This window comes from Cajanus cajan, chromosome 7, assembly GCF_000230855.2.
Source record: "Cajanus cajan strain Asha chromosome 7, NIPB_CcT2T_4, whole genome shotgun sequence".
Lineage (NCBI taxonomy): Eukaryota > Viridiplantae > Streptophyta > Magnoliopsida > Fabales > Fabaceae > Cajanus > Cajanus cajan.
The window spans coordinates 5030166-5055059 of NC_138523.1; the positions used below are offsets into that span (position 1 = coordinate 5030166).

At 32.2% G+C, this 24894-nt stretch overlaps 2 protein-coding genes across 12 annotated transcripts in view; both read right to left on the bottom strand.

The window, feature by feature from the left end:
* Positions 1-1931: 1931 nt before the first annotated feature.
* Positions 1932-3487, bottom strand: LOC109813165 (ethylene-responsive transcription factor ERF104). Its single transcript, XM_020377300.3, has one exon. The coding sequence runs from the start codon at positions 3338-3340 to the stop codon at positions 2468-2470; it is 873 nt and encodes a 290-aa protein (XP_020232889.1). The 5' UTR covers positions 3341-3487; the 3' UTR covers positions 1932-2467.
* Positions 3488-8747: 5260 nt separating this feature from the next.
* EMF2 (VEFS-Box of polycomb protein) overlaps positions 8748-24894 on the bottom strand; it is a 31360-nt gene continuing 15213 nt past the window's right edge. For 8 of the 11 annotated variants that reach the window (XM_083060446.1, XM_083060450.1, XM_083060451.1 and 5 more), the window contains 6 exons: positions 24398-24527; positions 23448-23496; positions 14129-14212; positions 13312-13391; positions 13043-13132; positions 11677-12111 (listed from right to left, as the gene is read on the bottom strand). In XM_083060446.1, coding sequence (XP_082916572.1) covers positions 11991-12111; positions 13043-13132; positions 13312-13391; positions 14129-14212; positions 23448-23496; positions 24398-24527 — 554 coding nt within the window. In that variant the 3' untranslated portion in view covers positions 11677-11990. Of the gene's footprint in view, positions 9082-11676; positions 12112-13042; positions 13133-13311; positions 13392-14128; positions 14213-23447; positions 23497-24397; positions 24528-24894 lie in introns of those variants that run through there. The other 3 variants (XR_014428080.1, XR_014428079.1, XM_083060449.1) reach the window with 3 other exon arrangements.

Below are 24894 nucleotides of genomic sequence, written 5' to 3' on the forward strand. Positions count from 1 at the left end.
TGGTAATTGATCTTTAATAATTATGTATAAGAGGAATATTTTCTAAATATTAATTATGTTGTCTAACAATGACTAATACTACAATTTTAAAGATTAAATGAAAATTCAATAAATTGACCTAAATTGTAAATTTGATATTATTGAAGGACCAAAAGTATGATTTTGTCAAAATAATAATAATAATAATATTAATAATGCATTTTACTATAAATAAATAAATATTAATTTACCCTTTTCTTATATTTTGTCCATTTCTTTGTGTCTCACTTCTTTCTTTCCTTTCCTCTAGGCTCATGGATTTGGCCTTTCATTTGAAGTCAATTTCAGTAAAAGATATATATGCCACATGCTTGGACTTGGAGCCTTGCTTGACTCGGACTTTGAAATTTCTAATGTGTTCTTACTTCTAAGTCCTTCTACTCAAATTTAGTGTTAATTTTTATATTTTAAAACGACAATTTTAGTCCTCATATTCTTTTTTAATCGATAAATTTTATTTCTTGCACTAATATCTCAAGTCTATGTAAAAGGAAAAGAAGTTTATTGATTATAAATAAATAAAAAATATACAAGACCAAAATGATTTTTAATATGTTAGAATTAGAACTAATTTTAATAAAAAAAATTAAAATACATTTTGTTGTTCTTCTTTTTCAAAATCATTTAATCTAAGAAATGTTAGTTTAAATTCGGTGAACATGAACTATTCTTATGTAAATTAAATGATCTTAGAATCAAACCTTACTATCATTATAATTCTTACTAATAAAAAAAAAAAAACTGGTTCAACATTTTATGGGATGCTGGTGGTTAAATATCCTTGCATACTTTTCAATTCTGAAGCATGCATAGTACTACTTCTTGTGAGTGATACTCGTACCAAACACGTATTGAGTATAAGTATACATTAGATATGTCTAGGTATACTTTTTTTTTTAACAGCTAAGAAAAATTTCATTGAAAAGGTACCAGTGGTACCAAAAAGATAAACAGAAAAGTGTACATATAGAACCAAATATCAGTTCCGTGAATAGAAAAAAATAGAAAAGAAGTAACCCCTTCACAACCCTTTACTACTGCTCTATTATAAACCCCACTCCCATCGTAGCTGTCTTCCACCTACACTAACACATCAAGCCCCTAATCTACATAAGCATAGACCAGGATTGCTGCACCATTGTGAAAAAGTATACCGGAAAGTCTTTGTGAAGGATGACAACCACCTCCAACTGTGAACCAGAATCTCTTTCACCAGACTATCAAAACAGAATCTCTAGGTATACTTAACAAAATTATTATTTTTTTTCCCTCAAAAAGTAGTCTTTACGGTTTACACAACGTGGTTATGACTCTAACAAGATTAGGTGTGAATATATGGCTAAGTATGTTATTACGTGCAAGCTAAATTTTTTTTTTCCCCAAGAAACGACAGTTTTTTTTAGTTAAAATGGGAGATTTCTCCCTTTTCTCTTAGTTTTCAATTTTAGTTTCTCTACTCAATCAAATCCATCCATCTTTAATCTCGTTGATGTGTTTACGATTTTTTTTTAAATTTAATTGATCTCAAAATTATTTGAAATTTATAATTATGACCAAACTAATATATATATATATATATATATATATATATATATATATATATATATATATATATATATTTGTAATTTAGAGAGATTCAAGTAGTTTAAGATTTGTAGATTAATTTACTTTCTTTTTAATTGGTAAAAGGGATTGAATCTATTTTGCATTACTTGAATTGTGATTACTTTTTTGGGCAATTAACTGCAGTCGAGAATAATAATCAGGATTAGCATAGAATTCAATTGGAATGCATAAAGTTTCAAAGCAGCTATTATATTCAGATTGTTGGTAGCTTCATAATTTGAAAGTGTTATCTACCCATACCTATCTGTCTCAACCCTTGTAACTAATAACAATATAATAAATGGATGATGCCATTATATATTGATGGACAATCAATTATTTGACCACACAACCAATTTTTTCCCGATTATAAACTTGCCCACAGGATTGTCTCATTTTAAAATTTAAGTTTTTTTTTATTGGTAAAGGGAAACGATAACTAAATTCAATAAATAATGTCACCAGCCATTTTCAATTTTCAGTGGACAACACATCTTCTCCAATAAACGAATAAACAAATTTCAATATTGATTCAAGTACAGTGCATTTTGATCAAACAAAGGGAAGAAGATAAGCATGAGATTTTTTTTTTTTTTTTTTTTATAACAAACAAAAGAATCTTGCTTCATACTATCCTATATTTACATTAAACAAACCCATAGCAAAATAATCTAGTACTACTACTACCATACTACCATTTTGATTTAGGAAAATTATTATCCTAAATCAGAGAGGACAATCAGCAGCATCATCCCTCTCTTCAATTCTTTCATCCTTTGGCCACTGAACATCATCATTGGAAGAGCAGAAGGCCATAATAATCTCAAACAACCATTAGTGGAGACAAAGGTGACAAAGGAGGCACACTAAAGATGGTTCCCATAACATCAGTGTCCCAAAACCCTTTCCAACATGAGGGGGTCAAAGGGCATACCCCTTTTGGAGAACACTCTTCTTTCTTCACCATCTTATTACTATTGTTATTATTAAAATTATTACTTTCTTCATCATACTTGTTCCCTTGTTTCCCTTCACTCTCTTCCTCTCTCTCTCTCTTCACACCAACCTTGATGGTGCAGTTTGAAACTGATTCTTCTGACTCCCCAACCTCCAAAGGGAAGTTCAATATAGCCTTGCTCCCTCTCATCTTGAAAGCTGCTTTGTCATAAGCCTTAGCAGCTTCTATGGCCGTGTCAAAGGTTCCAAGCCACACCCTTGACCCTTTTCTATTAGGGTCACGAATTTCAGCAGCAAACTTACCCCAAGGCCTTCTTCTAACCCCTCTATAGTGCTTCTCCTCTTTGGTATTGTTGGCATCATCTGAAGAAGAAAAAGAGCTAATCTGATTGTTGCTAAACATAGTTGTTGTTGTATCCATGTGTTGTGACATAGCTGTTGCAAGACCTGAGGTTATGGAAGGGATTGTGATGTTCTTCAAGGAGGGTTTGCGGTTGCTTAGGTTTGAGGACTTTGGAGGCTTGGAGAAAGATTGTGAAATTTGAGGCATTTGAAGGTGGGGTTGGTTCATTGGTGTGTTATTATTGCTGATCATGGGAACTTGAAATTGAAATTGAAACCGAAGATCTTGTTGGGGTACAAGGTAATCAGTGATGCTGATATCAGATTGTGAAACTGAAGTTTGAATTGGTTGTGAAATTGAGGTGGAAAAGGTGAAGTTGGGTTCAAAGCTTTGCATGGTTTTGTAATTGAAGGTGAGAGAGAAGGGAGTGGAGTTGGTAAAATTGGCAAAGTGGAGAATTTGTTGAGTGGAAATTGGGGAGTGAGGGATTGTATAAATATGAAGATGGGTGAGAGAGGATTAAGAAAATGAGGAAAATTAAGAGTTGGGTTTCTAGAGAGGTTCCAAGATGGAGAGAGGAAGCATCGTTTTGTAACTATCAATAATTGGTGTTAGAGGAAATGTCACATCTTTTTTTTTTTGTCGTTTTGGAATTTTCAAATGTCAACTTGACTTGCTTTGTTGCGGAGACCAATAGTGCACGAAACGACGCTTCGAGGGTACTTCCCCTTTATTTTATTTATGCAGTTAAATGTTTTCCCTCTATCTGTGTGCGTAGTTTTCTGGAACTTCTGTTTTATAATTCTTAAAGATAACAAATTAAAAAGTATTTAATTTATTTATGTTTGAACTAAATTATCTTTAATTATTATTTTATAGATTTGTACAATACTTCCACTAGTGCAATTTCTTAAGAATAGTTGTTGTTTTTCTCTAATCAAAATTGAAATTTTGCTAAAATTTGTATTAAATGAAAATGCATATCATGAGTTAAAATTTTTGGTTAAAAATAACTTCAATCATATTTAAGAATTGTATCTAAGTGTTTTCTTATTTTTAACTACACCCATACCACTCAAAATAACATTAATGTTTCACTTAAACTAACCTTAATTACTCAACTAAACATAACATATTGGAAAAATTACACATCAAAATTAAAATTAGTGTTTTGTGTATATGTGAACCCTAAAAGAGTTAGTGTTTTGTGTGTGTATCAATAACTAAAAAAAAATTAAAATTTTTTATGTCAACATTAAAAGAGAGAAAAGGGAGATAGAGAAAAAAAGAAAGAGAAGACAACAAGAGATGAAAGTGATAAAAGTTATTTATAAGTGAGACAAAAAAGAAAAGAAGAAGAAGAATTTCAAATTCTTACTTGCTTTTTCAGAGAATTTGAAATTCTGCAACTTTGAATAATTTCTCAAACTTTTGAATTTCAAATTCTTTATGAATTCTCCATCCAAACAAGACATTTCATCCCAAAGCAATTGAAATTCATAAAAAAAAATGAATTACTCACTTAAATTGTCTAGAAGAACTAAAGTTTTGGAATAGAGTAAATAACTAGGGTTTAACCCCTAGTTTGATCATAGAATTGTAACTAGAGATATAGTTTTTCCTATAAGGACCGACTAGTAGAAAAGAGTTGTACCTCTTTATTAAAAAAAAAAATACTCATTCCGTTAAATTATGTTTGACATTTTAGCAATTTTGTATGTTTCAATTTGATTGTTGCTTCACAATATCAATGTAACTTTAAGTATTTTTTTTTCTTATTATAACCTTAATCATTATTAATTCATTTTTTTTTAATTATTGGTGAGAATCCAAAATGTTAAAATGTATATTTGAGAAGTTACATAATTTATCTTATGATGAAATCAAACATACTAATTGTATTTCTTAAGTTTCATGCTAAAACTTTAAAAATCAAAACAAAATGAAACGGATGAAGTATATTAATCGAAAAAAATAATTTATTAAATTTTCATAAATGATTGTAAAAATAGTGTGCATTGCTTTAAAAGACATTAAAGAAGTTTAATTATTTTGATAAATATGGACTCAGATTATTATTTTTATGTATTCAATCTAGTCTTTGAGAATTATAAGTGTGTTTTTAGTATTTAGTATGGAAAAAAATTGTATAAGAAAAATGTTCGATCCAATTCAATGTAAAGTGCAAAATGTAAAAATAAAATAAAATTAGACTAGATTGGATTTTGAATGAAAATAGTAATATTTGTGATGGTATTAATGTAATTACGCGTAGATTATTGATAAGTATATAAATCAATTAATATGAAATTGTTGTAACTTAATTCATTATTTTGAATTTGAGTCTTTAGTATATAACTATGTTAAATATTCATAGAAAAAACTTTGTTGACTATAATTAATAGAGGATACATGTGGTTTATAAAAAAAAATTTACTTTTAGATTTATTAGAACATATTTTTTTTTTTTACAATATAAAAGTATTATTACATCATACAGAAGCATCTTATTAATGTAAAATATATTTTTTTCATTCAATTACAAAACAAAATTAGCATACATACTAAATAGAATTCATTTATCACTCAAGGGTATCATACAAACAAAGAAGAAACCAATCAACATGTATTTCCACTTGTTTTCCTGTAAAAAAGGAAACTTAAAGGGACTAGTCACAAGTCTCTTTGAGTAAGAACTCTAGGATAGTTAGACTATTCTACCCAAACAACCTTTTTTTATTAGCTCTCAAGACTTTATCCTCATTGGGTCACTAGTAACTATTCATAGTTATGGTCAAATCTAAACCTTTCAAGTGATAACACCTTTTGTGGATTTCTCTCTCATTTTTACACATCCACTATAGTAAGTCAATCTCATCATTAACTTATGACACTTTCATAACACAACTCTCTTTAGTTGGCTAAACTATTATTTTAGAAATATATGTTGTGATCAATTTCAAGGTTAGTATACCCTTGAGCACTCTTAGGATACATTAATTTATCTTCTATTACTAGAATCATATTGTGGCATTTACATTAGTAAGTACAAATTAAAAAAAAAATTCTAAAATCATCCCAACTAAGACTTACACAACGCCCATCTTAGGTACAACCATTAACAATTATATTTTGCAATCTCTGTATCAAATGAAATTCACACGCATAGAAAAAAAGGTCATTTACCCATAATAAGTCACATCACAAATCATCGTTTTGAATTTTATCTGTGGAGATTGACAAGTACGAGTTTTATTTTTTTGCATCCCTAATGGAAGTTATAAGGTGGTATAAGTGGTATGAAGGGAATAATATAGGACTAGAGTGATAATGAGAGAGTAGGTTCAAATCTTCTTAGCTAACATAACTTTCAAATTACTAACTTTTGCTTATAAAAAAAAAGGACATTTGTATATTTATTTGTGGTGTGATAACTATAGGTAGAATCATTTTTTAAGTGTTGATATTAGTTACATAAATATTGAGAGTTTTCATAGGATTTCAAGAACTCCCAATTTGGGAAAATTTGTGAGCTAAGCACAAGGTTACGCCTTCAAAGCATAAGGCTCTAAGAGGGACAAGTGATAGAAAAACCTACGAAGAAAATGACCAAATTTCCATAGCTTCTTCCTAACTCCTCCAATCTTAATCCGTGGCTCCAAATATTAAAGAACTCAAACAAATATGTATAGAAAAAAAAAGGTGGAGGTACACCACTTCCAAATGGAAGATAAGCAAGAGAGGTTGATCTTGTAGGGAGAATTCCTTTATAAAAGATCTTAAGGAGAGAAGTTATCCTTAGAGAGCACTAGAGACTTTCAAGAGAGAAATTTGAAATCTCAATTTTTATAAATTCTCAAAGTAGCGAGTTATGTGTACAAGGATCCTATATATAGAGTTTGCTAGCTTGTGGTGCAACTTAAGCTAATCAAGGTTGAGCGTAACTAAAGTTAGATTAACTTGTATTCAAGCTAATTAACTCTAGTTAAAGTTTGAAATTAAAATTTGAACTTTCCCTCCATTATTTAGACATCTCATCCTAGATCTACAAGAGTTAATGAGAGTTAGCTACATGGCAAAGTACAAAAGGTGTGATAGGGGTGTTAGTAGAAAAAAAGGGTGTACAAGTAAGCATGCCAAAAATGTGGCTAGTGTGTACAACATGTGACTTGATCAGTTTGTTTGAACTAATGAGAGAGAGCCCCTACAAGAAGTGGACGTACACTTCTATGGATAGTAATATCCATTCTTTCATGGTCCAAACAAGCCCAATAAGCACATATTACAAATATTAGTTGCTCCTCTTCTAAAATACTAAATACAATCCTAAAAAAGAAAATTACAAGAAAATAAATTTCTAAACTAATTGACCCAAAAATACAAGGTCAAAATTAAGAAAATATTTATAAGGGAAATATTAATAAAGGAAAAAAATGGACTACATAAAGTACCCAAAGCTCAACATAAGCTTGGTCCTTCTTTTTTTAATCCTAATTCACTCCACTTGACTCTATTTGAACTCGACCCATGGGCATGATTCCATTATACTCTCCTTTTAGAAGAGCATTTTTCCTCAAATCTAGAGTATCCTTTTCCTTTTCTTCAACACCTACAAAAGAAAGTGTTATACAAGCATTAATGGTGTTGTTTTTGCAACGAACATAAAAGATGTCTAACTTAAGGGTACTTTTTAGATATGTGGTGGGTCTATCCTTAATATCTTTTATTTTATTGGGATCCTTTTGAATTACTTTTGTTCAATCTAAAGCAAAACTATATTTTTCAATTTTTCTAAAGAATTTTTTTTTCTAAAATCTGCAAAATCATGCCTTAAATGTCCTATCTGATCACTTAGACTCCTAAGAACTATACTATTTACAAAAAAATTTCCTTATCTGCCTAATGGACTAAGTGACCTAGAGTCACCATATGTAAAACATTTTGGGAACGAGGTGGTGTCCCTACGGTTGGAAGGCTTGGAAAAGAGCATGAAACTTTTTTTATAGGTGGGCTAGTTAAGAGTGACACCATAGGGAGTTATTTCAAAGAAGTAATAAGGTATCTACCCTTCAACAATACAACTCCCGCACCTAAGTTAGGTGCATGATATTTGATAGCTACAATCATCTCACTATCAAATTAAACTAGTTTTCCCTATAAATTTGGTAATATAGGGAACCTAGGTCAAAATCCAAAATCACAAACCATAGAACACGAATCTTCACATGCAAGTTAGCTATGGGATTTTTTACAAACAGTTTAAAGGTAATTAAATTGTAAGCATAAAGTAGACAAAAATTTTCATAAATTTTTTTTCAAGCGGATAAAACATCAATTCAAGTTATGATGATTGCAATATAAAAATAAATATAAAAAAAAAGATAATTCAAATTCCAACATTTAATATTCAATTCAAATTAAAGAACAAAGAATGCAATTATGGTCTATGAAAATCCTATGAAGACAACTTTGTTTCATATTGTTTCAATTCGAATTGAATCCAATTCCGTGTTCTAAAATTAATTCGAATTAATTTCGTTCTTCAATTAATCAAAAATAAAATCCATAATCATGAATTTAATTCAAAATTAATTGAAGGACAGAAAAGAAGATAAGAGAGGAATTCATATTTGAGAGGATTTTTTCCCGTAATCGAAAACTTGAATCGATTAAGAGAACTTAGTCGTGTATCTCCACCATTGTCCACACACAAATCTGTTCGAAGAAAAGATGAAGTCTTGGCCAAAATAGAGATAAATTCGTGAGAGAGAAAAGAAAAGAGTTGAGAGAAAATGAGAGAAGCTTCTAGAACAAGAAATCTAAAATCTAAAAAATGAGCATAAAGTATACACAACAGGTCTCACAACATCTATTAATAGAGAAATATAGTGAGTCTAACCTAAGTAATTATAGGCACAACCCACTAAATCAACTAATTACATCACTAAACAAATCCTAATATTACAATCTAAAACAAATAGAAAATATTGCACAAGGCCACAACCTTGCAACGCATTTTTAGGCCCTTAACAACTGAACTAGCCTTTACTCCCAACATAGAAGTTGTAAAACTCTTTTTTATCTTTTCATAGACACCAAGAATGTTCAAATCCAATATCGGGAGCTTCAGATATAACCTACATAAGAATATAGTGTAAAAGTGAGTAAAAATCCAAAAATTGAGTAAAAGTTACAACAATCATCAAATAACGCCACTATCATAAATCTAAGCCAAAACATGAATATAAGATAAATACAAAGGTCAAAAAGGTCAAATAAATGCATACAAATTTTTTCCAAAATGCACTATCAATATTCTAGTTCAAAAGTTTTAAAAATATCTGGTAGAGCTAAAACCTTTGCATGGAAGAGCTCACCCTATAAGAGTTGAAAAGCCTGCTTAAACATCTCTTCCCAATATAATATCTCTTAACCAACTCATTGAGTGATGTAGCATGAGATTGCTTAAGATAAAGAGTTCTTTTGATTTGACTTTTTAGAGAAAAATAACTTTCTCTTTTAGAAATCACTTAAAAAGAAATATTTTCCTCCTTTTTACTCCTTTCACTCTTTTATTTCTCTTTTATTTCCATTTTCTTTTTCTCTCATAAGTTTCATTTGCATCTAATCCTCCACCATTTGGGTAGATGTCACAAATTTCTTATCTTTTTTTGTGAGGGATATTTCATTGATAAATCTATCGTGCATGAATTTCTTATAAAATTGTCATGACCCTCCAACAAAATATGGTGAGCTTCCATGGGGACTATGTTGCATAAAACTCTATCCTCATAATTTCCAATAAAAAAATAAAAAAAAAACTTGACTTCCACTTATTAATTTACTACTATATTTTTCATTAAGTCATTGAAGCCTATGAGACTCGGGGTAAGAAATAGTAATAAGATCCAGCTTTTCAACCAACCTTAAAGCTAAACATTTTGAAGTAAACAAGATACGAGGGAAATACATAATAATTAATGCATGTATACAAAAGTCTTATTCCTAGGATCATGCTAATAGAAGGCAATCAACTCAGTACCACTATGCATACTCACCATTCCTCAATAAGTATATAGCTTAAAATTATCTGATCAATAATTAGTTGACAACAAACATTAAAAATAATGTGGACACTCTAAGTCATAAGAACTTGAAAATAATAAAAAAATAATAAAAAAAATAAAAACTCAATTACGTAGAAATCATCTAAGGTTCATCTAACCCTAACCTTAATGGATTTAACCAAGCATATGATGAAATAACAAATGAAAAAGTCAACAATGATTGTGGATGATAGTCATTCAAATGATTCTTCAAGCTTTTCTTCTAAGGTGTTCAGTGGAAATAACAAAATTGATTAGAACGCACAAATATTTTAGTCCCTAACATCCAACGCTGACCAAGCATCATATACACTAGATTAAAAGTATTTGGAAGACCTCGAAATTATACGTTAGTATAGCGTCTCAAACAATGTTTACCCTATAAAAATCTTGAAACTCGGCATTGCATTTGTGAAAAAATTACGCTTCCTTCAATAGAGCAAGGGACACAATTCGAACACTTTATGCCTGCCTGCATTCATTTGTAAGTATTTTGCTTTATTTTCCTCTACAAACTAAAGGAATCCTCATTAAAATCATATTAAAGATGTGTTTTTGGTTCCTAAAGATTTGCTCAATATGAAAAAATTTGACAAGTGTGTTAAGAGATGATTATTATTACGGTAAAATGCTTTTGGTCTCCAAAAAAATTGTAAAAAATAACCTTGTCCCCCTATATTTTTAAAATCATGGTTTTTGTTTATGATGAATTGGTTAAAATTGTTCTTAGTCTACTATTTTAAAATTTGTGGTTTTAGTCTCTGCCATGTGGTAGATGTTAACCATGTCAACAAAAATGTTAACAGTTTAGGTTGAAGAGGGGGTCTTAACCTAGAGATAAAAGAATTTCAAATTCTTACTCTTTTATTTTTTATTTTTGGATAATTTAAAAATTTTACTATTTTGAATAATTTCTCAAATATTTAAATTTCAAATTCTTTAATCCAAACAAAACATTTCACCCAAAGGATTAGTGAATGTCTGCATTGCACAAGACAATATTGAGCTCCACACTTTTGCTTGATATGCTGCACCCTTAGTCAAATTGTTTCCCTTTTACTTTCTTTCCAGATCGAAAAAAAAATGAAAAGCACGCACTCTAAAATAAATTTGTAATTGTAATTAATTTAGAAGCCGAGAATATAGTTGCTTAATTTAAATGCCAACTCAAACCTGTCTAACTGTGGTACCTGTGACCTGTCATACAGTCAGTGCTTATCTCAAGTTGCTTATGGAATGAAACTCTTGATAAGGTTGTGGTAAGTGCAAAAGACTTGGTTGTTCATGGAATACTTATTGGATTATCAAAATATTAAAAATAAATTTTTATTTAAATTTAAATATATCTAATTTATTAAGTTTTGGAAATTAAAATTTCCACCAATCATACATCCGTATAGGATTATAGATTTAATATAGCATGGAGATTAAAACTGATACTTTATATATAGGCATCAATCATAAATTGATACATGGGTGACCCCAGATGAATTTTAAACCTTATGCACGCAAAATATCCACAAGCATGGCAAACATGAAAGTATGAAACCACTTTGCTCCTTGAGACATGAATCTTGGAATTGAAAAAAAGGATAAAGTAATGAAGTAATTTGACGAATATATGGATAAAATGAAACCCCTCTATGAACATAATTAATTTTGGTGTCAGTATAGAAAAATAGGGAAAGCAGAACACATTTTTTTTGGTCCTGAAAAAGCAGAACACGTGAATAGTCATGTCATGAGGGATGAAAATTTTATCCCGCAACAAAAATATGGTAACGAGCATTAACAGTAGCCCAGAATAGGAGAATGTAAAATTGAAACCCCGAAAGACATTGACAGAAAGCTGTACCTTGTGAGGGGGGAAAAGCAAAATCAATAAGTCTTTACTATTTGCCATCAATTACTTCAATTGAGGAAGTAAAAATGAATTTTCTTTAGCTTTGGGGATCTGAATTCTGCATATGGTATTGCTCAAGAATAATATTACAGTCATTCATGGTCCGAGCATCTAGAAGACCATGATTGTATAATTTGACCATAAATATTCTCCAACACCTGCCAAAATTACGAATTTTATAACTATTCCCAGATTTATATACATATAGAAATAAACAAAGAAACTAATGTGCATGACATTTAAGTATCTTACTATGAAGCATGACACAACATTATATCAAGTTATTAACACTCAAGAAATTAACATTAGACAAAATAACAAATGTTCTCCTTTATGACTAAGACGTGCAGCTTTGAAGTTATGATTCATACATTACAGCTAATAGCACATGCTAAACTTCAACAATCTTGGATTGCTAGTGTTATTACTCCAAAAAAAATTTCAATAACTTAAGCATCAGCCCCCATAAACACCTAACGTGAGACAACAACAAAGACAGTCTTTCTTCCCCTTGTTTTTCTTGTTTCACTTAGAGTTTGTTTGGATTAGCTTTTTCAGAAGCACTTCTAGAAGAAAAACATAAAAAGAAAATGAAATAATTTTTTCTATAAGCTAAAATTAATTTAATCACAAGCTAAAAATAAGATTTTGGAGAAGTTAGTGGGAGAGAGCTTCAAATTAGCTTATGTATAAGCTACTTTTAGTTTATGGAAAAGCATATTTCAATTTTTCTTTCTATTTTTTCTTTTTCTAGAAGTACTTTTGGAGAAGTTTATCCATACACACCCTTAGTCTATGAAAATCTTGTTTTCTAGACTGGGTTAGGAAATTTCAACATCAAAATTATAAACTAGTCATTCCTCTAGATAGTCCAGAATTTTGAACATTTCCACTACTAAGCATGCGTCTATTGTTGATATATGTAGTTCAATCATGACTATGAATAGTTTTGTTTGCTATAGAATATAGAAGACTGGTGAATATCAGCTAAGAACTTGTATTTACTTAAAAAATCAACACAAGATGATACAAACAGAAAAGGTATAAATTCCAAACAAGTGAACAGAAAACAAGAGATAAGCTAGTTACCCAGCAAGTGACCGAGATCGATCAAACTCAGGTGCATGCAATTTTGAAAAAGCCTCACATGCCCATGAAATGTGCCCATCTGCAATCACACTGCCACAAGAAGAAAATAAATGAAACAAGAAAGAAGAAATACATTAGTGACAATCTCCAGGAATATCACCTTAAGCACAAAGGTACATTCAGCATAAAGTATAACTATCATTAATGATGGAAATCAACAAAAGAAGATATAGAAAATAGAAAGACTTGAGCAGTAAAGAAGGATTTACCGATGCTTCCGAACAAATGAGTTCCACATGTGCATGAAATTCTTCTCGTCCTTGCTCACATCAACAAAGTTTTCAAGCATCTGCAAGGTATCAGTGCCAGTCAATGATTGCTCACAACACAATAGTAAAATCTGTGTTGAAATCCAAAGCAACGAATCTCAGGTTTGAAAAATATAACAAATGATAAGGTCTCCAAATAAGGTCTATAACTTGGTTGAAACATCAGATTACACTGTACACAGTACATGATTCCATTTTATACAACTTTTGTTAAGAAATATAGTATAGTGCTACCTAATTAGGAAACTCTTATGGGTTAGTAATTATTAAATTGTAATGCATCCAAAGTAAAGGATATTTGCATCTGGGTAAACATTGTATTAATATAAAGTTATAAACAGAGATACAAGTTCAGATACAAGTTCAGCTAGTGCATTACAATCAGTTTAAATAACAGTGTCATCCACCGTGAACCATAGCTTCCCCTTACTACTAATTATATCTAGCATTGTTTTAACCATTGAATTGTGAATCAAACCTTTTACTGATTGAATAATTGGTTGGGTTTAAAACCTAGCTAAAACTCTCGTGTTTGATGTTTAGAGTTTAAACAACTTTGGAAGTACAATCAAATCCAAAATAAGCCCCAATTATTAAGCCATGCATATATGATTTCGAAAAGGAAACCTACAAGTCACTCTTAAGCTCCTTGCAGTGAATAATTAACAAACAGTTCTGCAAGAACTTTGATGTTCGGCAGGAGTTATAAATAGAAATTTTAAAAAATAAAACAAAAATTCAATATAACCAAGCATACCCTTCGATCTTCAAAATCGGCAACATCATCGTCAACTTCATCTTCGCTATCTTTATCTGATAGAACTTGTTCAATTGCCATTGGCTTTAGGCAAAAGGAAAAGAAAAATGAATAACAAGTTAAAAATAAATAAATATAATGAATTGAATAATACTAGAAAAGAAACTTTGTTATGAAATATGAAACAAGAAAATCTTTAGCAGCAGAAAATGTTGTTCAGTCTTCAGGTGACCATAGGTCATCAGTCTTAGCCTCTCAGAATTTGAGCTAAAAGTTTAACTTTATCCTACAAGACCAACTTATAAGATGAGAACTATCCAAGCCTTATAAGCACTACTTAAGAGATATCTAAAGATTCCCCTTCGAGGCTACAATTAAGATAGCCCCCAAAGAGGCCACAAAATTAACTTTCCAACAATAGCAACCAAACATAAAATAACAAGCTAACCGTTAGTAATTTTATTGCACAAAACAAATCCATGTAATTATTGATACAAATAATTCAATAGAGCACATAAATTTACTATACAAACATGTATCATTGTTATGTTGTAATAATATCAGAACAAAAATCACTTTTATCAGACAAAAAAACTAGTGCCCAATTTCTTATAGTTTTCCACATTGCACTAATTAAACAAAGCTAACCAAATTTTAAGAACCGAAATCTGAAATCTGAAATCACATGTACTGAAATCACTTGATATGGGATAGATTGTGTTTATGGCCTCTTCCTATTGCTCTGCTGATGGTTGTCTTATGAGAATTTATTTTACTGTTATGGAAAGAAATATGAGAACTCTGCTACATATTTAAGCCAACTTAACTTACTGATTTCTTTCCAATTTTCTATTTCATAGGATCTCATATCCTCCTCCAAGATTTTGTTTCCTCTTTCTGATGACAATTCTTTTATACAAGAAAAGAAAACATAGAAATTGATTATGATAAGTTGTCTTCTTACTTTATTACCATCTAAACAAGGTGTAAAACATAAATGGATGAGTCAAACTGTCAAACTATTAATCCATTTATGATCTGTTAAAAATGTAACCACCTCCAGAACAACCTTCATATTGCATTGACGTCCCTCTGAAATTTCTAAACATAACCAGGCAACAGTCTTTTACTAGGATCACTGCAAATGTGAACCGAGTCACCAAAAACTCCAACAGACCATGTTAATTGCACAACAGCCACTACGACAGTTTTGATGGAGAGCCTAAAATTGAAATTAAATCCTGGTGCAATCTAATTGCAATACCTCCATTTTGGGAAGATGCTCATAAATATCAGAATCATCAAGGGGATCGTCCAACTTTTTCACAGTGGATGCTGTTGCAACTGCAGGACTTAGTTTTCTGACCTTTCTCCTTTTCCACATGTGAATTTGTGCCTGGTTTCTCCAGTGGGACAACAGCATTTGACAAGTCGGTGATCTTCTTCAACACCATTCACTTCTTGGTGGCACCAAGCAATTTGCTTATAGCAACCACAACACTCTTCTCGGATTTGCGTTTAAGGCTTGCACAATTCTTTTTGGTCAACCATGAAATGTTGGAATTTAATTAATTCTCTTTGCCCACCCTACCCCATACTCACATTATTAATAATATTAAATATACTAAATTTAAAATAAACTAAAAAAGTCTAGTTACACCTATAACTTTCATGTGCACTCACAAATTGTATCTTAAAATGTTTAATTATCTCACCTCAAAACTGAAAAACCCAAGTATACTTAGTTCTGAACTCATTATTTCGGCCAACTAGCATTGTGTTCATGGCTGAGGCTGAGGCCATGTTTCATCCACAGTCATCTTCATCTTAAAGGACAATTATTGATCATTCTTCAATGACCATCTTCATCTTTAAGTACAGGTAATGGGTTTGGATACAGGTAATTAGGTACCCAAAAGGTGTGGGGATGGAACTAAATTGCCATCCTTGCAAGTAGAGGTCGGAAGACTGGTATCTTTCTTAAAAGCAAGTTTGGGTAGAACACTACTATAAAAATTGAAACGGCACAATATAAGAGTATCCTAGACCAAGAGTAAATGGGTGCAATTTCTTAAATATTAACTATTATGATTATCAAATGCATTTTTAACTTGTGGTACACAAATCACACAACATTCTAACAGCATCAAAGATTTAGTCAAAAAATTATTATTTTTGTTAAGATAATTCTATAAGATATAGTTTAGATATACTAGTTTATCCTCTCCTAATTTCTAGTTTAGTTTCCTTAGTCAATTTTATCTAAATCCCTAAACTTTAGGGATTGATTATGTTTTATGCCTATTTATTTTATTGTATCCATCAATTCAATAACATGAAAATTATTCAGATTCAAGTTGGTATCAGAGCATTCTGGTCCTGGTTTGGAAACCCTAACCCAGCCGCCACCAAGGCATCTAGGGTTTTTCGAATTTTGTCAGCGGTTGTCGGAGTTGACGCCGCCTGAGTGTTCAGAGATCGTTGATCGGCCTTTCCGTCGCGAGCCGCCTCCAGAACGGTGTCTCACGCGCGGTTTTTGTCAGAAAAGCTCGCCGGCGCGTGGGGTTCACGCGCCGCCCTCCAGGCCTCCGTTTGCGACGCCGTTTGCACCGTTGGACACGCCGGCCCTCCCTCTTCTTGTTTTTACCCTTTTTAGGTTGTGGGTCACACTGTAGGTGGTCGTTTGGTTGCTGCTTGGATTTTCGTTTGGTTGCTGCTTGGATTTTCGTGGTTGTTTGGGTGCTGCCACGGAATTTCGAGACTATTTGGTTGCTGTCTTGGAGGTCTTTCGGGATTGTTTAGAGGTGTTTTTTGCTGTTCTTCTCCTTTTTCTCTTCATGGCAGAGATTTCCAAGAATGGCACACCCTCTTCTTTTATCCCTAGTTCAAATGACCGTGGAAGTCGAGGGCGTGGTCGATCGTGTTCGTGGTAAAGGGGGTAGAGGAAACCTCCATTGTACCTACTGCCAAAGAGATGGGCATACACGAGACAAGTGTTATTCCTTGCATGGCTTTCCGAGCAAGACAGCTAAAGTGGCTCAATCTCCGACTTCGGCTCTAGAAGTCAAGATTGAACCCAAGAGCAATCATCCAATCACATTATCTGCCGATGATTACAAAGAGTATCTTCAACTAAAGGCGACTAAATAGGCCCCTTCCTCCATCACTGTTGCTCATACTGGTAATTCTACAGTCTGTCTCTCTCATTCTACGTCTATTGGACCTTGGGTTTTGGACTCCGGTGCTTCTGATCACCTAACTGGTAATGTCTCCCTTTTCCGTAACCTATCATCACCTAAAACTCCACATCATATCACTCTTGCAGATGGGTCAAAAGTCCAAGCTACTGGTATCGGTCAAATATCACCTCTTCCATCACTACCATTAAAATCTGTTTTACTAGTTCCTGGATGTCCCTTTAATTTGATTTCTATAAGTAAGTTGACTCGGTCACTAAACTGTGTCATAGCCTTCACTTCTGATTCTTTCTTGATACAGGACCGGAGTACGGGATAGACGATTGGAGTCAGATCTGAATCACATGGTCTCTACTACCTTCAGCCTTCTACCTCTACCATATGTGTATCTATTGAGTCTCCTAGTTTAATCCACCGTCGCCTGGGTTATCCAAGCTTGAATAAATTAAAGAAAATGGTACCTCATCTCTCACGGTTAGAGTCTTTAGAGTGTGAGTCGTGTCAATTAGGAAAGCATGTTAGAGCTTCTTTTCCTAATAGTGTTAATACTCGAGCTATGTCTCCTTTTGATGTTATTCATTCTGATGTTTGGGGTCCTAGTCGTGTTCCTTCTCTTTTGGGGCATAGGTATTACGTCACCTTTATTGATGATTTTTCTAGATGTACTTGGATATTTTTGATGAAAAATCGTTCTGAGTTATTCAATATTTTCCTAAGTTTCTATTCGGAGATCAAAACTCAATTTGGCAAAGTAATTCGGATTTTACGAAGCGATAATGCTAAAGAATATTTTTCAGATTGCTTCAAATCATTTATGGCTTCTCATGACATTCTACATCAATCTAGTTGCCCTCATACACCTCAACAAAATGGTGTAGCTGAGCGAAAACATAGACATATTGTGGACACTGCTCGTACTCTTTTATTGAATGCCAATGCACCCCCAAAGTTGTGGGGCGATGCTGTCCTCATTGCAGGGTATCTAATAAATCGAATGCCATCGTCTGTCTTGAATGATCAAGTACCTCATTCCCTATTATACCCATTGGAACCCCTTTACTCTGTTCATCCTCGTGTCTTTGGTTGTACTTGTTTTGTCCATAATCTTTTCTCAGGACGTGATAAGTTGTCTGCTCGGGCCATCAAATGTGTGTTCTTAGGATACTCCCGTGTCCAAAAGGGGTACCGTTGTTTCCTTGGGATTGAGGTCGCTCAGTCAAAGTTCGGTATTGCTATTTCTCAGAGAAAATATGCCCTTGATATTCTAGAAGAGACCGGACTTACAGATTGTAAGCCAGTTGAACTCCCATGGATCCCAATGTGAAGCTTATGCCTAATCAGGGGGAGCCTTATCCTGACCCAGGGAGATATCGGAGATTAGTGGGAAAATTGAATTATCTCACCATGACCAGACCTGATATATCTTTTCCTGTGAGTGTTGTAAGTCAGTTTCTTAACTCTCCTTGTGAGAGTCATTGGCTTGCAGTTGTTCGAATCCTTAGATACATCAAAAGATCTCCAGGAAAAGGACTTGTTTACAATGATAGAGGACATACAGACATTGTTGGATATTCAGATGCAGATTGAGCAGGTGATGCAAGTGATAGACGATCAACATCAGACTATTGTGTCTTCATGGGTGGTAATCTTGTCTCATGAAAGAGTAAAAAGCAAAGTGTTGTTGCACGATCAAGTACTGAAGCAAAATACCGTGCTATGGCTCACACCACATGTGAGCTCTTGTGGCTAAAATTCTTAATTCAAGAGTTGCAGTTTTGCAAGGTTGGTCATATGGAACTAGTTTGTGATAACCAGTCAGCTTTATACATCTCCTCTAATCCAGTTTTTCATGAGAGAACAAAGCATATAGAGGTTGACTGCCATTTCATCAGAGAAAAGATCCTCTCCGGTATCATCAAGACCTCCTCAGTTTGCTCCAAGGATCAACTTGCAGATATCTTTACTAAATCTTTACGAGGTCCTAGGATAACATATATATGTAACAAGCTAGATGCACATGATATATATGCTCCAGCTTGAGGGGGAGAAGATAATTCTATAAGATATAGTTTAGATATACTAGTTTATCCTCTCCTAATTTCTAGTTTAGTTTCCTTAGTCAGTTTTATCTAAATCCCTAAACTTTACGGATTGATTATGTTTTATGCCTATTTATTTTATTGTATCCATCAATTCAATAACATGAAAATTAATCAGATTCAAGTATTTTAATCCTCCAATTACACATAATGAGTGTGTTTGGTACACATTAAGGTAAAATACAAAAAGAACAACATAGGACAAACGCCCAAGTTACAAGATAACTAATACTTTGTAAATTGTTTGGTGAAAAATGGACAACACAAACAAAATAATATTAAATTTACTATAGTACCCTTTTAATATTAGTTACCTTAATCACGGAAGTCAAAATCACGCGTAGAGATGTAGAATCAAACGATTCTATGATTTCACCCCCTATATGCATGTTCGTCCACATGCAGAATCACTCAGAAGTAGGAATGGTAGAATTGTCAGGAAGAAGTGTATAATCGGTACGAACGGCGGTTTTGTCGTCTCAATTTGTTAAGATGTCCATTCAGTTTTTAACCTTTTTTGGACAACAAAAGCTTCTTTTCTGCAATTTTGTTTTAGGCCTAGTATTATCATGTCTCTTTCATTTTGGGCTTAATAGAAATTTAGCTCGTAACTCAAAATAAACCTATTCAATATTCTTGAATTCTAATTTCTAATTAGTAATCACTAATATAATTAAATCAGCATTTGAAAAGCCTCATGATCACTAAGTGAACGTTCAGCACATGACCAATAGTCCATGTACGCACTACCTTTCTTTTTTTCCCCTTGTTGGTATTTTCAATTTTGTATGGAGTTTAGATATTTTCTTTATTATGCCTATGAATAAGTTATTATGAATTTAAGCTTAAATTAAGTATTCCATGTGTTATGAAGGCCTTTTTCCCTCCTACTTGTACTATGTAAATGCATATATAAGAATTTGTATGCATATATTTGGATTTTATAATTTAGTAGAATCTTGCGCTTGAGTTACAATTCTGGGACCTTTTTCAAATTCGAACTATAATCTTGATTTTGACTATATTGATCATAATGAATTAATAATTATCTTAATAGGGGGGTGATGATAGTAGTATTAATGGTGGTGACGACAATAACAATAGTGGTGGTGGCAAAACAATAGAAGTAGTGGTGATAACAACAATGATATTGGCAACAACAATTATAGTGGTGAAGGCATTAGTAGCGGATGTGGTGGGGGCACAGCAATGGCAGCAATAGTAAAGGGTGGGGTGGTGGTAATGCAACAATAGTGATGATTGTGGTGGACATTTTTGTCACTCATGTATTTTGTACTTGGGACAAAAAGTCTCCCCAATGGTTTAATAAGTAACAAAAAAATAGAACTTTTGCCTTATCTTTCTTCATTTGATTTATCGTGTCCCATGATCTTTTGGTAATTCAAACGTAGAATAATTATATTTATCTTGTTTAGTAAAATTACCTTCAGCAAATCAAATGAACCCAGATTCACTAAATTGGTCCTTTATTGTCAACCTAAGCAAGAGAAGGATAATAGAACCCTAATTTGGGATTAATTTGATGATATTTTCCATGGTTAAGGATCTAAGTTGATGATACATAAAATATTGAGGGACTAAATTGATGCCAAAAATCTTTAGAAGACCATAATAATGACACTATACATTATTGAACAACTAGAAGATAAAACTCTTCCGAGGACCAAAGTGAGTTTACTTGTATCTTCAAAGGATGAAAATAGAGATTTAATCTTGTTGGAGTGGCAAGTGCGTGAAGAAGTCTCACATTGGGTAAGAATGAGCAAGTTGAGCAACATATAAGTGAAGAAAACTCGTGCACCTAATGCCTTAAGATTTTGGATTGGGTATAGTGTCAAGTTCACTTTTGCGGCTTTCATGTAACTCATCAATGGAAATCTCTCGAGTGTTTTGCCCCCTTCAAATTCCCTAAAGAGTGATATCATACCATTTGAAAAAAACTCATGCTCGAGGAAGAGACTGTTGGAGCGACAAATGTAAGTGAAAAAGTTCCACATAGGTTAAGAATGGGCGAGTTTTGTAATATTGAAGTTAGAAAGACTCATACACCTAATGCCTTAAGATTTAGGGTTGGATGTAATGTCGTGTTTACTTGTGTAGTTTGCTTGTGGCCTCACTGATGGAGAGCTCTCTAGTATTTTACCCTCTCGTATTCCTTAACAAAAAGTCTAACTCAATTCCACAAAATTAGCTTGTAAGGTAGGGACTGACCATGCCTTATAAGAATTACTTAGGTCATATCACTAGACGATATGGGACTAAACACAACATCTCAAATCTGAATCAAATTAAATCATATGATGTAACAATCAATTAATTATCCGAGAAAAAGTATTGATTAGAGACTAATCACACTTCAACAAACAAATTAGGACCATGATTGAAAAAAATGATTGGGTAGACCAACGCAACTAAACCACTAGTTGGTCTAATCAAGCTTGGTCATTAAGGACCTATGAATCCCAGATACTCCAAAAATGGAAAAGTACCGGTGTCATACTCGTGTCAGATACTAATACTTCTTGAATACTTTCGGATACATATCCAAAAAGTATCCAATCTTTTTTTTATCAATTTTTTAACCTTTTTTTCTCGCATACTTCCTGGATACTTATTGGATACTTCTAGATACATATTTGAAAAGTATCCTTAAGCTTTTTGTACAGTTATGTTTTTTTATACTTTGTAAGGAATTGGAGTATATAATTCTTTATTCATTCTTTGAAGAAGAAAAAAATGGATCCAAAAGGGTAAAAGATTTGGTTTATGTGCATTTCAAGCTTCAACTTTTGTCTATGAAAGATGAAGGGCATAAAAAAGGATTAGTAGAATATACATCATCCACTTGATGATGGTGTTAGACTTCTATAATTGGCACAGTTATCTCTTAATGAACCAAACTTTGAAACTATGTTTTTTTTCTAGATGATGATAACAAGGGAGAAGAGAGTGATACAATAAGCACTACTACACTAGATAGCAATTTAATAATGATGCTTTTGAGTCATAGGTGATTGTATATAACCAATACTAGTTTTAAATTCTACCAAATATGCTTTTATTAATATAGTTAACTTGATATGGCCATAAACTGTATTTTTTGTTGTTATGATCACAAAAATATATTTTTGTAAATTGTAATCATCAAAATTATGAATTAATGAGAAAGAATTCATGTCTCATTCTTTACCAATATTCTACATGTATATAAATTTTTCTATAAAATTTTATTAATGTATCCAGAGCATATTGTATCCTATATTTTGAAAAAAATTGTATTCTCGTATTTTGTGCTGGATAAGAGTGCTGCTGCATCATTGATTCACTTCTCAACTTATGTTCCAATATATATATATATATATATATATAGAGAGAGAGAGAGAGAGAGAGAGAGAGAGAAACAGACAAACAGACAGACAGACAGAGAGACAGAGACAGAGAGATTATTTATTATGTCATAACCCTTTATCCAGACTACATTCAATATTTTAATACTAAATATATTTAATACTATGACAAATTTAACTATGCATTTTTTTCAATTTATAATTGATTTATTTAATTTTTAATTAATAAATAATTATAGAATTCAGCTACTTTTTATTTATTCACTATAAAGTTAATTATAATGATATATCATATAACATGATAGTTTATATGTATCTAGGTAAAAGAGGAACCCACCTTTTAAAATACTACCTCTAAACCTTCTTATAAGAAACAAATGATAGTTTATTTTACACTATCATTTGTTTCGTATAAAAAGGACAGGAGGGAGTATTTATTTAGGATTATGAAGGCACTTGATCAATTCATTACAAGAAGCAACAGATTTCAAAACATTGAGGTGCCAAACTAAAGAGAAGAGTCAGTCCATAAACTCCCACTTCTAAACTAAAAGGAATATTTTGCAGCAACTAACAGCAAAAAATAAAAATAAACACACAACAGCAAGCACAAAATAAAAAATAAAATAAAATAAAATAAGCGGCTATGCTTCACCTGAGCTTTGTGAGAATGAAAAAATTGTCGCTTCCTCAAGAGGGCACTGCTGAAATGTTTTCAAACTAATTTTTGTCAGAGGTGTGTCCACTAAAATTACAGGTGCAAAAAATGATAATCACAAATAGAAAAGGATATTAGATATTTACTCTAACACTACCAATGCATGAAAAATCTACAAATTTCATCAAAGTCACACTCATCTCTAAACCAGTTCAGGAATCCACATATGAAGAACAATTAGATACCAAATTCACAAGTTGACTATTTGTAATGACACAAACTACGTTCAACCTAGATATGTTGCTTTTGTAATAATAAAGTAGAAACTCAAGCTCTTGAAAATTAATTGACACAAATAAATAAAAAGTATGCCCAAATAAACAAATCGTAAGCTTGACACGTATAATAACATCCCAAATGCAACATCTTGACATGCAAAACCAACCCATCAATTCGATGTATCATCAAAATAATTCTAAACATTGAACAAGAAATATAAATTCAACCATTGAGCATCATAGATCTGTCAACTTTACAGCAATATGTCAGACTATGTTATTAAATTATTGCTTCAAAAACATCATTAAAATTTTAAGAAGATATATTTTTGTTTGGAAGTCTTGTATTTCAGGAACCTTATAGTAATCTGAGGAACGTAGGGACAGTCTATTATTGGCTAATTTTTTTGGAAATCACAAATTTTGGTGGGTCACACCACTAAATCAAGAGATAGACTCATTAAATGAGATGCAGAATCCACCAAAATTTGTGATTTCTAATAAATTTAAATAAAAAACAAAGTGTTAGAAAAAGAGTGGTAGAGAGAATGTTACTAGCATTCCTCTTAACATTGTTGTTACGAGAGAACCCTTGTAATTATGCATCAAAAAGTTTCCTAAAGTAAGAGCCATTTTTTTGTTTCCCATGTATAGATAAACAAGCCATACTTGCGTGAGTCAGAACGCTCAATCGACAATTTTCTTGTCTTGGCAAAATGAAGCACCGCTTGATCACAATCAGACAATGACTGGACAGAGTCTCTGTCAGGATGTGATCGAATAATTGTGGCAGAAATCCCTGCAATGTCATAGACTCATAGCATCATGTAACATATTCCTTAAACAGTAACACACTGGCAGTACTGATGCAATATTTTGGAGTAAGAACCCCAACTAAAAAAAAATATTAACAATAAGACCATGACCGTATACGGAAAAGGAAATTAATAAACCTTTTGAGAAAAATAAGAAAAACAAAACCATCATTCAAATTTATTTTAACATAGGATAATGCTTTTTATGATATAAAAAAATCATATGATTTTGACATGATATGAGCAAACAGTTAGAAAATAGACAATTGTGACATTGTTAGAAAATCCTCATTTTGATGCATTAAATCAAATACATACATCTGTCATGCAGACAAATAATATGCCTAAAAC

Excerpts from the sequence above, each read along its gene's own strand:
- LOC109813165 (XM_020377300.3), bottom strand. The coding sequence starts at position 3,340 with ATGCAAAGCTTTGAACCCAACTTCACCTTTTCCACCTCAATTTCACAA.